The 14,558-nt window shown below is 38.6% G+C and overlaps 1 protein-coding gene across 8 annotated transcripts in view; it reads right to left on the reverse strand.

Annotated features, from left to right (window-relative positions):
• Positions 1 to 470: 470 nt before the first annotated feature.
• Smg7 (SMG7 nonsense mediated mRNA decay factor) overlaps positions 471 to 14,558 on the reverse strand; it is a 77,245-nt gene continuing 63,157 nt past the window's right edge. For 3 of the 8 annotated variants that reach the window (XM_071600233.1, XM_071600230.1, XM_071600232.1), the window contains 11 exons: positions 12,232 to 12,351; positions 10,991 to 11,417; positions 8,547 to 8,691; positions 7,629 to 8,011; positions 6,569 to 6,940; positions 5,619 to 5,768; positions 3,558 to 3,638; positions 3,049 to 3,208; positions 2,238 to 2,408; positions 1,972 to 2,117; positions 471 to 992 (listed from right to left, as the gene is read on the reverse strand). In XM_071600233.1, coding sequence (XP_071456334.1) covers positions 879 to 992; positions 1,972 to 2,117; positions 2,238 to 2,408; positions 3,049 to 3,208; positions 3,558 to 3,638; positions 5,619 to 5,768; positions 6,569 to 6,940; positions 7,629 to 8,011; positions 8,547 to 8,691; positions 10,991 to 11,417; positions 12,232 to 12,351 — 2,269 coding nt within the window. In that variant the 3' untranslated portion in view covers positions 471 to 878. The remainder of the gene's footprint in view (positions 993 to 1,971; positions 2,118 to 2,237; positions 2,409 to 3,048; positions 3,209 to 3,557; positions 3,639 to 5,618; positions 5,769 to 6,568; positions 6,941 to 7,628; positions 8,012 to 8,546; positions 8,692 to 10,990; positions 11,418 to 12,231; positions 12,352 to 14,558) is intronic. The other 5 variants (XM_071600237.1, XM_071600236.1, XM_071600234.1 and 2 more) reach the window with 5 other exon arrangements.

Genomic DNA, 14,558 nt, shown 5'->3' on the forward strand with positions numbered 1-14,558 from the left:
TAAAATGTATCAGGCCAGAATGGATCAGCCTGCCTTCTGTGGGACTGTTTGCTAGGCTACCGCAGAAGGTACAGGAATCAAAAACGTAATTTGAAATCCTACAGCAGTCACCTGCTAGTCCAGCCCAGCACCACTACCCATACCGTATCTGGGGGCTCGAGCACCTACAGAGTGAAGGGCATTTCCTGCTGGAATCTCCAGGCCAGAAGAAGGTCCTACCCAGGACCTTCTACGAGGCCCTGTACTCTCCCTTATGGAACACTTCCACTGGCTAAAGAGGTCGGTTCCCCATCCTGTCACCACCAACCTCTCACAGGAGCAGTGAATAGGGCTGTCCTTGCTACACACTGACTAGAAGCACACCTGTGTATGGAAGAATTCAGTGTGATAATTTACTACTGAGAGTAATAACAATAATAAAAGATGTTTAGGAATAATTTCAACTACATTCTCAGTCAGCAAAGCAATCATTAATGGATTCCTATTTTATTCCCCAAAGAGGAAAAAAGGACTGAGAAGTTCCCATTGGCTTCTCCCATCTGCCTTCCCTTCTCAGCTTTCACTTCCCATGTGGCTGGGGACATGCACGATGGAGAAGGTGAGAGGCGGTGATATCAAGTAACTGAGTGAGACAAACAGCAGTTCCTCTCTCCCTCCGGAAGGACCTGGGGGGACGGAGAGTTCCTGATGGATTTTTCTTTTTGTTGCACTGCGAACATTTCGTGCACACTCAGCGGGCTGGTGGAACACTTACACCCTCTTGATAGCAAGAAACAGACAAGAGGGCTGCCACCTGCAGGGGACTGTGTGGGCCAGTCCTGCAAACCCAACATGCCATGGTTTATGGAGCCTTCATTCCCAGGGTTGCCACTTTGGCCTCAGTGTGGAGGGTTCATGGTGCCTTGTCCCCGCTGCTGTTTCTGCTTCTGCTGCATTAACAACTGCTCCAGAGCGGAAGGTCCAGGATGCATCATGGAACTGGACCAGATAGACTGAAAAATAGCCCAGATCTTGTCAACAGAGGTCAAATGCCTGGTTGTCTGACTGGGATTTGTATATTAATCCCAGCCAACTATAACATGATGTACTACCAAAAGAATGGGATCCTACTTAGATTTAACTTATACTCTATGCATGTATAATACGTCAAAATATACTCTACTGTCATGTATATCTAAAAAGAAAAAAAAGACACGTATGTCCCAAGAACCCTACTTTGCCCCCTGAAACAACTGCTATCACAAAGTCATTATAATACTCTCAAGGCTAGTTAGTTCTTCGGGGTGCAGTGGTGCACACCTGTAATCCTAATGGCTCAGAAGGCTTAGATCATGAGTTCACAGCCAGCCTCAACAACAGCAAGGCGAGGCACTCAGCAACTCAAAAAAAGAAAAAAGGGCTGGAGATGTGGCTCAGTGGTTTAGTGCTCCAGAGTTCAATCCCCAGTACCAAAAAAAAAAAAACTAGAGTGGAAGGTCCAGGATGCATCATGGAACTGGACCTGATAGACTGAAAAACAGCCCAGATCAATTTTAAATTGGAAAAGGTGAAATTATGTTTTAGGTAAAATCTCTTTACTCAGCTCCATGTGGTACCACAGGCTATATTTGTAGTAGTCTATTTTAGGTAAACAAAAGCATTTCTAATATGATATACTTTTCTTTCACTTGGTCAGAAAAGGTTTAAACCAACACTGAAGGTGAATCAGAATTTTCTTAACCTTAGAATAAAACTAAAGGCTTTACATTTTGGATCCTGTGATGATATTTAATCACTAGTGATTTCATAAATAATAAAAAAAAAATCCCCTCCAAATTGCTAGGCTTCACGTGTTCCCAGGACTGCACTACACATGGACTCTGCTTTAGGCAGCTCTAAGGGCACAGAAGCAAGCCTACTTACTTATGTGAACAAAAGTAGAAATTATCATAGCTGCCAGTTTCGTGGCTCTTGTTTTGGAAGTCTACTCACCTTTAGACTTTCCATGAGGACAGCAGAGGAATCCTCCATGGAGGGGCCATGGCCTGTCCAGGTGCCACTTGGAGTACTGGCCTGATGCCAACTGTTCTCAGAGGATGATGTTGCTGAGAGATAATCAACGCCAAACCCACCCATGGCTAAGAGATAGAAAGAGATAAGAATTCAAGATGATGTTCTATCATTGGCAAATTCCAAACCCCAGGTAAGGTTAGAGCAAGTTATCTCATTTTTTCTATATAATAAAGCCCGGATCTCACCTGGCTTATCAGTTTTCCACCGATCTGCAGTCCTCCTATCCCTGTTGTCTGGAGTCCCAATGGGTCCAAAATTGGAAAATGGAACAGAATTATGGTTGTGTGTTGGAGGAGAGCTGGGCAGACTGCTTGGGTTAGAGGAATGAGGAGACTGGCTAGCTGGTGTTGAGTGATCTATTAAATGATAGCAATATAGGTTATTTAATAGATGTTTCACAAACATACCAAGAACCAATTATTTCCTGCAGATCCAGTCATCCAAATTTTATTAAAAATAACCCCAGGGCTTTGGCAGAGAGGTAAACCCAGGACCCCATAAGGGAGCCTGTGTAATGTACTAATTTACCTTAGTATGCCTATCTAAGGCACATTCTTTTCCTTAAATAGTACACAAATTTTGTCAACTGAACATTATTCTGGCTTGTTTCAGATTAGTTACTTGGTTCTCCATCAGAAATAAAATTTCTTGGTCTTTTAAGAATATTATAAAGTCAGGCAATAAAATTGAGATAAAAAAAATCTTTACTTTGAAAAGTATAACTTTCCTTGCAAAGAATGAATATCTATAAACAAAACTGTTAAAAAGCTGAAGCCATATGATATAGCCCATATTTCTGTCTCTTATATGCTGGTTATCTAGGATATAAAAAGCTTTTTTCAGTAGCATTTACTACACAAACTGGTTTATCAGTTCTTTTCCCTATTTTCTTTCAGAAATTACTTTTTTACAAAACCAATATATTTGTAATTACAAATCTTAGTCAATTTGAATGTATGAGAATGGCAACATCTATAATTTAAGATTAGTTAATACCTGAACTGGCAGGAAGTGATGGAGACCATGGAGTCCCTTCAAAAAGGGAGTACAGTGATGTTTCCTGGGGGGCCATCGAGGGATTGAGTTCTGCTTTGGAACTGGTTGTCAGGTTTTTCCCATATACCTCATTGAACATACTGTTATTTGGGTATCTTTCCTGAAAGATATGACACTCAAATTACAAACTTCTCCAAAACAAAGAGATTTAAAAAAAAAAAGAAAGAAAAAGAAATGTCATATTCATAAATTCTTAATACACCTAAAGCTTTTATTTTCATTTCCCCTTTTGCTTTCTCTCACCCTGTATTTTGCTCTACATAAACTACTCACATTATACAGGTCACTAATTTGACCCAATCAGACACTAGGGGATAAACTCAAATTTCCGAAAGATATCAATATATGGAAAAGAAGGGAAAGAGAAAAACAGTTGTATTGAAAAAGAATAGGAAAAAGCATCAGCATAGAATAAAAGTACAAAGCAAGATTCTTAACTTTTTACCTACCTGATTGAGAGAGAATCCGGTGAGGGACAGGAAAGAGGATGAATGTGACATGAGCTCTGAGGGTTTCTCCAATAAGGATTTCTTCACAGTCCCAGAAAGAAAAGTAGTTAAGTTATGCCTTCCATTTTCTTAATATTAATCTTAAGACACTACAGAATCCAAGTAAAAGACCACCGTTTAATCATACTTGTACTCATTCAACGTATACAATATAATGAATGCCTAGAAGATGTGAATTCGAAGCTGAAATACCATGACGCTAGCTAAGCTTCAATTGCCACAGGTGAGTTAGTCAGAACTCTTCCTTATCAGTGTTATCTAGGCTAGCTCAGAGATTCTGGTAGGGACCACAGAGCCAGGAAAACAGCGGGAGTTCTGAGTATTTTTAAGGCATGAATCTCAGGAATTCCTTTATCAATAATTGCTTTTAAAACAAGAACTGTTCTACCACTGCTTACTCCCTAAATTTTAAAAATACTGACATGGATGACATACAAAAAAGCCTTTCAAAGCTGACAACTGGTTTTGTTTACATGTTTCCTAAGCAGCTATATTTGTGGTGTATGAATATACTAAAAGTCTAAATTACATTTATTGGCTATAAGAAAAATATGGGGAAAAGAAAGCTGAATCTATAATACTCACTGCCACTAAACAGTGGGTCAACAAATCATTTACTGAATACTGACTACATGCAAGGCATTTTCATATATATTATATTGTTAACAATGAGTTTAAGAAGGGTTACTGTTGAGGGCTTTAAAAAAATCTGTTTTTAATGGTTGGTTTTTTAAAACACATATAAGAAAAATAAAAATGGACTGAAACCCCCACCACTTGCTCCACTTCCAATGTAAGAGCAGGAGCAACAGGAACCCAGGGATATGATATGGAAACAGGTGGACAGCCAGCCAGTATTCCCAGTCTCTCAAGCCACTCCAGCAGAAAAGGAACAAGACAGGCACAAACACCCAGGCAACAGTACAGCAGCTGGGCTTTCAGCTCGTCCCTGCTCCTGGGTGTAGCACTAACACCAGGGGTCTTAGTTGCTAACTTGGGAAGAGGCTTTCATTCTCATTCACCCAGGCAAATTCCTAAGGGAACTTTCAGGTACTAGGGATGGCAGCTAATGTCATGACAGCTGTTTTTATTTCTCTTGATACTACAATTAATGCATCTTAATCTAATGTTTAGAATGTTTTTCTTGCCCTGTGTTTATGGGAAAGAAACACCAAGAAAGAAAACTTTTTTTTTTCCCCTGAAATGTAGTGAACAGCGGGGTAAAGCCTCATGGCATACATCATCTTCCCAACTTTTATACTCCCTGCCCTCAGTAAAATATAACGTAAATGCTCATGAGCATGAAGAATGTCTTTGAAATGCAGTCTATGTTGTAGAAGATCACTTTTAAAAAGACATGATTAATCCAATCTTACATTCTAAAATTGTCCTAGTTATTTATCTTCATATTGACATGGTACTCCATGTCAATATGGCACTCCAACAATGTTTACAAATAGAATCCTCTTCAATTTTACTCAGTTTATGCATCCAACTCTTAATATCAGGGCTCTTTCTGGGTTCAGCCAGCTAAACAGGAAAGAACTAAATACTGTTCAATAATTTCAGTAAGAAAAATCTAGAACATATTTCCTTTCATATTTTGAATACATTTAAGACCAAAAATCTCACTTCCCCTAGGCAAGATTAAATGACACTTAAGTTTCTGGGTTCAGATGGAAGTGCCACCTGGAAAGCGAGTAGGTTTGCTAATACCATGGCCTGAGCATGACCAGCCCTGCAGGATGCTTTGTGGATAGCACGTGTATCTAGGCTCTGTATGATTCTACGATTGGAGGAACCAGAGTCAGAATTTTTTTTTTTTGCCATATTGGATTACCATTTTAAGGTTAGTTCCTGGCAATGAGGAAATATATTTTATACTTCATACTATAAAAAAGCCAAGCCCCGGAAAGAAGAAATCACCTATAACGAGTAACACAAAATTTCAGAAAAGCAGCTGGGGTTAGAGCAAGAAGCAGGATTATGTCAAATACATACAAAGAGGCTTCGTCCAGGAAGAGAGGCGAGAGGCCCCAGCAGAGCTGGGTAAAGATCAGGAGGGTTAGAAAAAATCAGCTCTTCCTCTTCCTCCAAGGCAGCCAGACTCTTTAACAGGTCCGGAGGAAGCAAAGGGGAGCTCTTGGGGTCCTAGTGACAGAAAGGAGCACAGTGAGATGCAATCAGGTATGACAAAAGCATAATGGAGTAGTAGTAGCAGCGTGATTACAGTGGATAAGGCAACTAAAAGGGTGGAGAAGTAATCAGTAGGGAAATAGTTAATGCAAAGAGAAAAGGCTGTGAAATATAAAAGCAAAGTGACACAGGACATGGTTGAGAAAGACTAAGACAACAGAAAGAAGCAAAGAAAGATACAGATAGAGCAGAACATAAAAGATTAATGTAGTTAGTAAAAAAAGGCAATGAAGCAAATGATTAGCATATTTTGTGCTAACAAATAGAAAAACAGATCTTTTAAAAAAGTTTATAAGCACACCTGCTTCTCATGACTAAAAGGGCAAGAAAAGGGAATTCCACTGTCCTCGATAACTGACTGACTTTTTTCCTCTCAGAAAGCAATTTGTTTAAATGCTCAATAAAACCATTTTTAAACTCAGTGACTCGGCCCAACTAAGAGGAGCTCTTTGTCTCAGAATTCTCGAACATGCTGCATTAGAGATTCCTGTACATTTCTCACCTGAACATCATAGTTAAAATCAGTTATAATTCTTCAGTTCCCCTAATTGAACCATACTATGTAATTTTGAAGAGACTAAGTGCTGTAGTACCAATGGACCAGAGTGATCTTTTATAATATCTATTTCCTATATGTATTTCTATGTGTCATCTTGAAAAATATAAATAAATACAGTATCTACTATAGAAATTAAAAAGATAAGCAATCTTAGACCCAGCTTTACAAGAACCTGGTGATCGGAAAGGACACACACCTCAAATGGCATCCTGGGCACAGGATCCTGCTCTGGACGGAAGACTCCTGGTGACCGTTTTCCCCTGCGGTCCATGTTTGCTTGCTGTGCCATTACAGCTCTATTATCAGCCATGCTGTAGGAAGAATCCCAGTAGAATTCTGGGACCTTGACTTCTGAGGGATTATGGTTATATGGCTCCATGGGAAAAGGCTTCATTTTTTTCTCTAGAGGCTGCTGCTGCATTACAGGAGGTTGCAATGACGGCTCAAACAGTTTTATGGGGTCTTGGGACTGAAGGTAGTAGGGCTGTTTCACAGGCATGATTTTCCCTAATGGGCCTTGAACCTGAGGAGGATTCCACAGCTGTTTGGAGGCATCTGCCTGTTGATACTAAAAAGACAGATAGCTATGACCAAGGTGAAGATAATATGCAATATTACTGAAAATTAATGCTAAAGAATCACAGAAAGAACCAGAAACCAAAACTATAACCAAACCAAAACAAACCAAATTCTCTGTGTGTGGGTGGGCAGGTAGAGGGGGATATAAAAATCCAAAACCAAAACTCAGCAATGCAGTAGTTTCCTTTACTCTTCATTGTTTTTTTCAATATAGATTTTAGGAAACCAAGTATGGGCAATGAACTCATATTTTACTTTTTCAATTCAATTATTTAAGAGGTTTAATGAATGAATATATATGAGAGACTTTCTGCTTCAAGTGCTATGGGGATAACATGTAAGATTGGTATCACATTCATCATAGCACTTCATTAAGACTATGATTTTCTTTTCATTTTGCAGTTTATATTCAAATAAGAGATAATTATTTAAATAAAATCTTTCCTACAAAGCTCATAATTAGCACTAGCAAAGAATGACAGTGAAGATTATCCTTTATCAATAGAGAAGGAAAATATTTATTTTTCTGACAGAGAATACTTTTGTATTCCCACAATAATAAATTATAAGTCTAAACAAGAAGTATTTTTAAAGTTTAACATTTTTTAATTAGTCAAACAAATCATTTTGGCATTTCCCCTTATTCAGGGTGGTCAGCACACGTGACTGCAATGTACCTGTTGGAATCCAGAGTGGTGAGGAGGGCTTTTCCCCAAAGCTGGCACGGCTTTTGTAGGGGATTGCTGCTGCTGAGCAAGAGCTTGAACCTGCAACTGGCTTGTGGACTGTGCTGTTGGCTGAGCTGGTAAAGATGGAAGGGGTTGCTGGGAGGGTGGCTGTGACTGTTGAGGTCCCTGGTTCATTGGCCCTGGTCCAGAGGGCCGTTGCTGGCTGTAAGGAATGTGGGACTGTTTCCCAGCTTGCACCTGGTTTCCTGCTGGAGAGTGAGCTGCAGGCTGAAGAAAGGTTCCTGGGACAGAAACACCAGCTGGGAAGGTGTAACCTGAGCCCATAGAAAATGCCACAGGAGGGGGAATAACATATGTTGGGGGCGGGAACCCTTCAAAATAGAAGAACACAGCTTTAGTTCTAAAGAAAGTTAGCCCAAAAGGGGAAAGTCTTTTTTTTTTTTTGGTGGTGGTGGGGGATTTCTAATACATTATAAAAGCAACACATCAACCATGTTGTCAATCTTTAAGAATTCAAGAATTAAGAATTAAATGCACACTATTTTCTAATTTTCTTCTGTCCACTGAAGTAATAAGCACATTCTAAGTTTTAGATTTTTTTTGCAGTGCTGGTAGTTGAACCGAGGTTCTCACATATGCTAAGCAGCTACCTATCCCTGAGCCACACCCCCAGCCCATTTGAGTGCTTTAAAGATGGCTTCTCAAGTTTAGTAATAGGAATTCCTTCATGATAACAACATGCACTTGTATATGAACTACAAAAATAATTTCATAAGTATTAGGGGAAACTGAACTTCTTTCTACTTGATAACATTATTACTCTAAGAGAATAAACTACTCAATGAGTGAACAGAAATCCCCAGACACATATGGAATTAAGTACAACAAATTACAAAATGCATTTACCTGGCCGGCTAGGAAGAGGAGGGAAGGCTCCAGGGTGATGAATGGGGATGAACTGGGAGTTACTTGCTTGACTTGGGGTTTGAGTTACAGGTGTTTTCCTGGCTTCAGACACTGGAGTCTTTCTTAGTTCTGCCTGGGATTTCACCTATGACCAACAGAAGCAAAACTATCAATAAAAACATGGAATTCTAATGTGTCAGAAAAAGTACCTATTCCTAAGAAAGTATGTTGAAGATATTTAAATTCACCTAAGTTAAAAATGAAAAAAAAAATTAAAAATTATTTAATTGTCAATAAAATAGATAAGGATTTAGTTTAACTAATGTAGTAATTTTGCTTTCATACAATCACAGAACCTCTAAATATGGAAAGGACTTCAATGCCCATTTGTTTTACAAGTGATATACCTGATGCCAACAGGTTATCAAACTTATCTGTGATCTTAAGCTGCCTACTGTGGGGCCTAGGGCTCTTTATGCTGAATTATGAATTAATTAAGACCATCAGCTCTTGGTGATTTTTTTGGCCCCCAGTTTAATTTCATCTGGACAGGCTTAAGTGTAGAGTCAGGTATCTACCCTCAACCTTATCACTCTTTGGAATAAAAAAAGGATATTTTCAGCAGAGCCAGAAAGTATCTATATACTACTCAAGGTTGAGCAGGGGGAAAAATATTAGCATTTACGAAAAATTGCGATGAGGCTTTTTTATGGGTGGATTTAAAATGGAGAAAGGAGATTTATCAATTTGGACCTTACTGGAAGGCCATGAGAATGGAGAAGGACAGGCAGAAAATGCTAGTCTTGTGTGGGAGGCCAACCTTACCGGTGACTTACACTCTCCAGCTGGGTGCTGAGGCGCTCAGTTACAGAAATGGGTGTGTCTTGCTACAGCCCCATGGATGAAGCTATGCTCACCTGTCCCTTTGTAATATAACCCCTTGCCCTGTTTAGGATAGAATCTTCCATGGAAGTGCCTTGTGTGTGTCCCCTCCTCTTACTGTGCCCTTGGGTGTGGCCTACCCAGGTGTCAGTCAACCTGCTGACAGTGGACATCATGAAGATAGACTCAGCCCCCTGAAACCTGACCCCTTGCCTCATTTGAATAGCTTCTCCTCAATAAAAGGGGTCAGCGCGTGCTCTCTCTCTCTCTTTCTGCGGACCCTTAAGGTCAGAGAAGCCGTCACAGCAACCCCAAAGAAAAAGGTATTTGTGTCTCTTGTGTGGTTATTTCGTGCAGCCCAGTTAGCCCAGTTTAACTAGAGTGACCCCTGAGCCTTTTAGTCGTGAGAACAGAAACCTGGCAGTCTTGATATTCCTAAAACATGAGTCCTTTGGTTTTCTATGTTTTTTTTTCTTTTCCCATGTCTTTTCTCAATTTCCACCATTTTCTTATCTGTTTCTCTTCCTACAATTAATCTGAAAATGAAAATGAAACTATTGTTTTCTTATTTCTCCCTTTCTCAAAAAAGTTCTATTAGGGAAATAAATTGAAGATACTGTTTATTTGTAAGCAGCCTTCAATAATGTAACGTTCCTCCTGCAAACACATACGTTTGCTGAAACGTGTTAACAAATCACATGGCTACTTAAGTACTTATTCAAAATTAATGGTATTGATAAAATCAGCAAAGAGTAAATACCCTCTGTTAATATGAAATTACCTGTATTTCTTTAGAAAGATATAAAGTAAAAAAAAACCCTCAGAAATAACTTAGCAGAGTTTTTTTTTCTCCCCCCAACAAGATATTTTGGGTTCTTGTTTTACAAATTCCTGTGAATCAGGTATTAACCAAAGGACTCATGTTTTAGGAATATTACCTAAAGGACAGTGCCATTGGCTGGGACAGGTATAAGTTCAAAGATGAGAAGCTTTTTCTTGACATTTAATCAAAGGTGACTATTGGTTTCTCTCCTGTGTCTCAGCTGTTGCTTTGTAATTTGGATAGTGAATCTTAGCAGAAAACAAAAGATCACACAAACCTTAATAGATCTTGGATCTACAAAAGACCTCAAATCTTTGCTTTAACATTAACAAATAGTAATTACAACCTTATAAATAAAAATCTAATCCTGTGTGGAAATGACGGCTCTACAACCAGTCAACTCAAATCACTAAGACAGAATTGATAAGAATTTCTTATCAGATTTTTTTTTTCACTCACATTATAATACCCAAGAATCAATAAAGTCACCACAGCTTGCCTTTTTTTTTGGGGGGGGGGGTTATTGGGGACTGATTGAACCCAGGGTCTTGCACATGCTAAATGCTGAGCTACACCCTCAGCCCTACCATAGCTCTTTACATACCTTACGATGAATTCAAAGAATTCATGTAAACTTCACAACAGCCAATGTTGAAGGCTTTAGGAACAAAATGAGAAATCTTGCCTTTTGTGTGAGCCTGCCTTCCTCTACCTGCTCTGTAGTTCAAATACAGCTTACCTGCACTGCCACATTCTGCTTTCCTGTTTCCTGTAACTTTTCTAAGGTGCATTTCTTGGTTTCAGTTTTCCTCTTGGTGTTGTCCTTCTTTCCATTATTCTTAGTTACAGTTATTCCTTTGCTATAGTCCCTTCTCACCTCTTTGGGAGGAAAACTTCTTCCTTGGTCTCTGTTCACTTCTCGTGGCTTAATGTTCTCTTTGAAGGTGACCATTGGTTTCTCTCCTGTGTCACAGCTGTTGCTTAGATTTCGGCCTGTAGACAGTACTGATTTCAGTCCTGGGCTCCCATCAGCAGCCAGCGACTCTATCACAGGTGTTTCTTGTAGAATGAGGTTCTCTTTGGCTTCACTGGGGTCTTCCAGTATTAATTCTGGAATTTCTGTGATAAATAACAATTTCCCTACCTCATTTTCACACTGAATCAGCCTAAAAAAGTAAAAATAAATCCATATATGAAAAACATAAAACTAAAAAACAGTAACTCAACTGTGTATGATTCAAGAGTCAGTATGTTCCTGGCCCTGAATATCAAAGAAACAACAGGATATAACTGTGAATCCAGGTCACATAGAAAATACATAGAAACTCAGATTTTTTATTAGCACACTTAACATTGCAATACATTCCACTATCCTTTCAATATTTGCTAATAATTAGTTATAACTACTGACCATGTTTTAAGTACATGACACTAGTCTAAGCCTCTTAGCATAAACTGTAAAGTGGCTATATATAAGCCCTATTTTGCGGGTGTGGAAACTGACACTCAGAGCTGAAGAGTTCACATGAAAGCCACCTAGAAAGTGGCAGAACCAGAAACTGAATTCAAACCTATCTGATTCGAAAACTTGTTTTTTCCATTATACCAACTGTCAGATCTGCTTTGTATTTAACTAGTACTAGCACCATCCCAGCTAGTCCTGACGGAAACCAACCAGGCATGCCCTCGCCCAAAGAAATCACTGTGAGAACTGAAACTCAGATTTATACAGACGTTTACAAGCTTGAGCAAAAGCTCATGACAAACAACGGAGACACGTCCAGTTCCAGTGTACTGGGGGAACAAATTTTTAAATAAAATGTATACTTATGATCACTTGTCATAATTAGATGTTCTGCTACAAATATTTTTACTTAGTTCATAATTGACAGTATTTATGTCAAAGCCTGAAATACATGTGAGAGAGCGGGTATGTACAATTTGATTCAAAGGAGTGGGCTAGAAGGCCAATGGACATACCTTGGCTGATTATCGGCAATCCATTTGCCTATAGCTATCAAGCGTTGCTGTCGTATTCGCCGTTGCTGACCTTCTTTGTCTCCTGTAATACCCTGGTGGCCTTTGGAAAAATCCAAGTTCCTAAAATTCACACAACAAATTACAGAAAATGAAACTCTAAAAATAGTTTCCAGGCAAAAAAATTCACCTAATTAAATGCAAAGTATATGTTTTCCAGACAAGTTAGCTACTTGATGGCATTTGTATGAATTACACTTACAAAGACTTTAAATACAATAAAGCAGAAAACAAAAATAAGAGCTCATTACATTAATGGAATACTTTTGCTGCTTCTATTTCATTTTCTAGTTAAGAAGCTCAAATAAATCACTTTTTATTAGGATTCTTTTGTCACTGTAATAATAAAGTATTTTTTGTTTATTTGCTGTGCTGGGGATGGAACCCAGGGCCTCCTATGTGCTAGGCAAGTGCTCTACCACAGAGCTAAAACCCAGCCCAGAATAAAGTTTTATCAACACTTAACTTGCCTTCCAAACAATTTGATTAAAATAACCAAGGCAATGCTAAGAGTCTCTGAGGTGCCTATTATAATAAACAGCATTAATCTATCCATTTTTAAGATGGCCCATTCTAAATCAGAAAAAAGCATAAATATCATGAAGTATACAGATAAGAGAAGGGTTTGTCAACCAGAGAAAGTAAATGTTTTTCAGTTCTCTTCTCACTACACTTTCAAAAAAAAAAAAAAAGGTTAGGCAGAAGGGAGGAGTTTAGTTTGAGGACATCAGCTATAATTATGATTCAATCTGATAAATAAATTATGATTCAATCTTATAGTAAAAACTATGCAAAGAATAAGGGAACAAAGTAAAATAAGGATGAGATCCTTCTCAGCAATTCTGGAAGGGTTTCAGAGTAAATGACACTGAGCTGGATGTTAGCAGATGGGATAACTGCTTACCAGGCTAGTAGGGGAAGGGCCGGAGAAGAGGAGGGAATGTTCTAGGCACAGCATGAATAAGGTGTACGGAGAAATAAGAATACAGAGCTAACCTAGAATAAAACACAGTGAGTGCATGGTGTGTATAAGTACCAGGGGTAAGGGAAGAAAGCAGGTGAAAATAAATCTGAAAAACTAAGCTAAATAATATTAGGACTTGGGACACCGACCTGAAAGAAATACTGCAGTGACTGGGGATGGGTGAATCTAAGTTTTTAGATTAGTCACGGAACAGCATCAGTTCTACACTTGGAAAAAAAATAATTCTAGAAGCAGTAGGGGCTATAGGAAGAGAACTGTAGGAGGCTTCTTATGCTCCAAGTAAATGGTGATAAAAACCTGAATTATGGGGAAATAAAAGGTGATGAAGCTGACAGGCATTTTGGCCACAGAATTACTAAACTTGGTGAGAAATACTAACAAAAACAAGAGCTTTTCTGATTTCTAGCCTGGTGGACAATTTCTAGCTTGGTCTACATAAGCACAGTTAAAAAAATATAGAAAGAAGATTAATTTTAATGACCAGATAGGAAAATATAAATTCAATTTTGGGCATAATATAGCTTAAAATGTATAAGGGTCATTAGATTTTTAAAAATAGGAATCCAAATTCCAAGAGAACTTAGAAGTAAAACTTTGGGAATTACAAAACAAGATAAAAACTCAAGACAGGGATGGATCTGATCACCAAGGGAGGATGGAGAAAGTGGGAAGGAAAGAACAAGGAGAGAATCCTGGAGAACAACATTTAACATGTGTGGTGCAAAAGAAAGAGTGAAAAAGACTAAGGGCGGGAAAAGAAGAGTAATGTCACAGAGCCCCCCAAGGTTTTGTCAAGGAAGGGGATCAATATATTCAATGCTGGAGATTAAAAAAGGATGAAAATTATGCAACAGCCCCAGGAATTTGGTATCTAGGAGGGCACTGACAGTTCTAAGTTGCTGAAGGCTGAGAAATGAATAAAAATTGAAGATGGGTCAACATGGTTAGCTCATACTAATTTTAAAAAGTTTAATGAAGAGAAAAGATAAGACAACAATGAAGATGGGGGTTGTAAATTTATTTATTAATTAATTTATTTAATTTATATTTGAGGTACTGGGGGTAATACCAGGGATGCTATATCCCCAGCTCTTTTTTTAATTTTTTTAATTTTGAGACAAGGTCTTGCAAAGTTGCTGAAGCTGGCCTCAAATTTGTGATCCTCCTGACTCAGCATCCTGTGTGTCTGGGACTATAGAGCATGTGCCACTGAATCCAGCTTTATTTTATGTAAAAGAATGGAGCATACATAAGTGATACTAGGCTGAAGGGAACTGTTTGGTTT

The sequence above is a fragment of the Marmota flaviventris genome, chromosome 12 (genome assembly GCF_047511675.1).
Source record: "Marmota flaviventris isolate mMarFla1 chromosome 12, mMarFla1.hap1, whole genome shotgun sequence".
NCBI classification, from domain to species: Eukaryota; Metazoa; Chordata; class Mammalia; order Rodentia; family Sciuridae; genus Marmota; species Marmota flaviventris.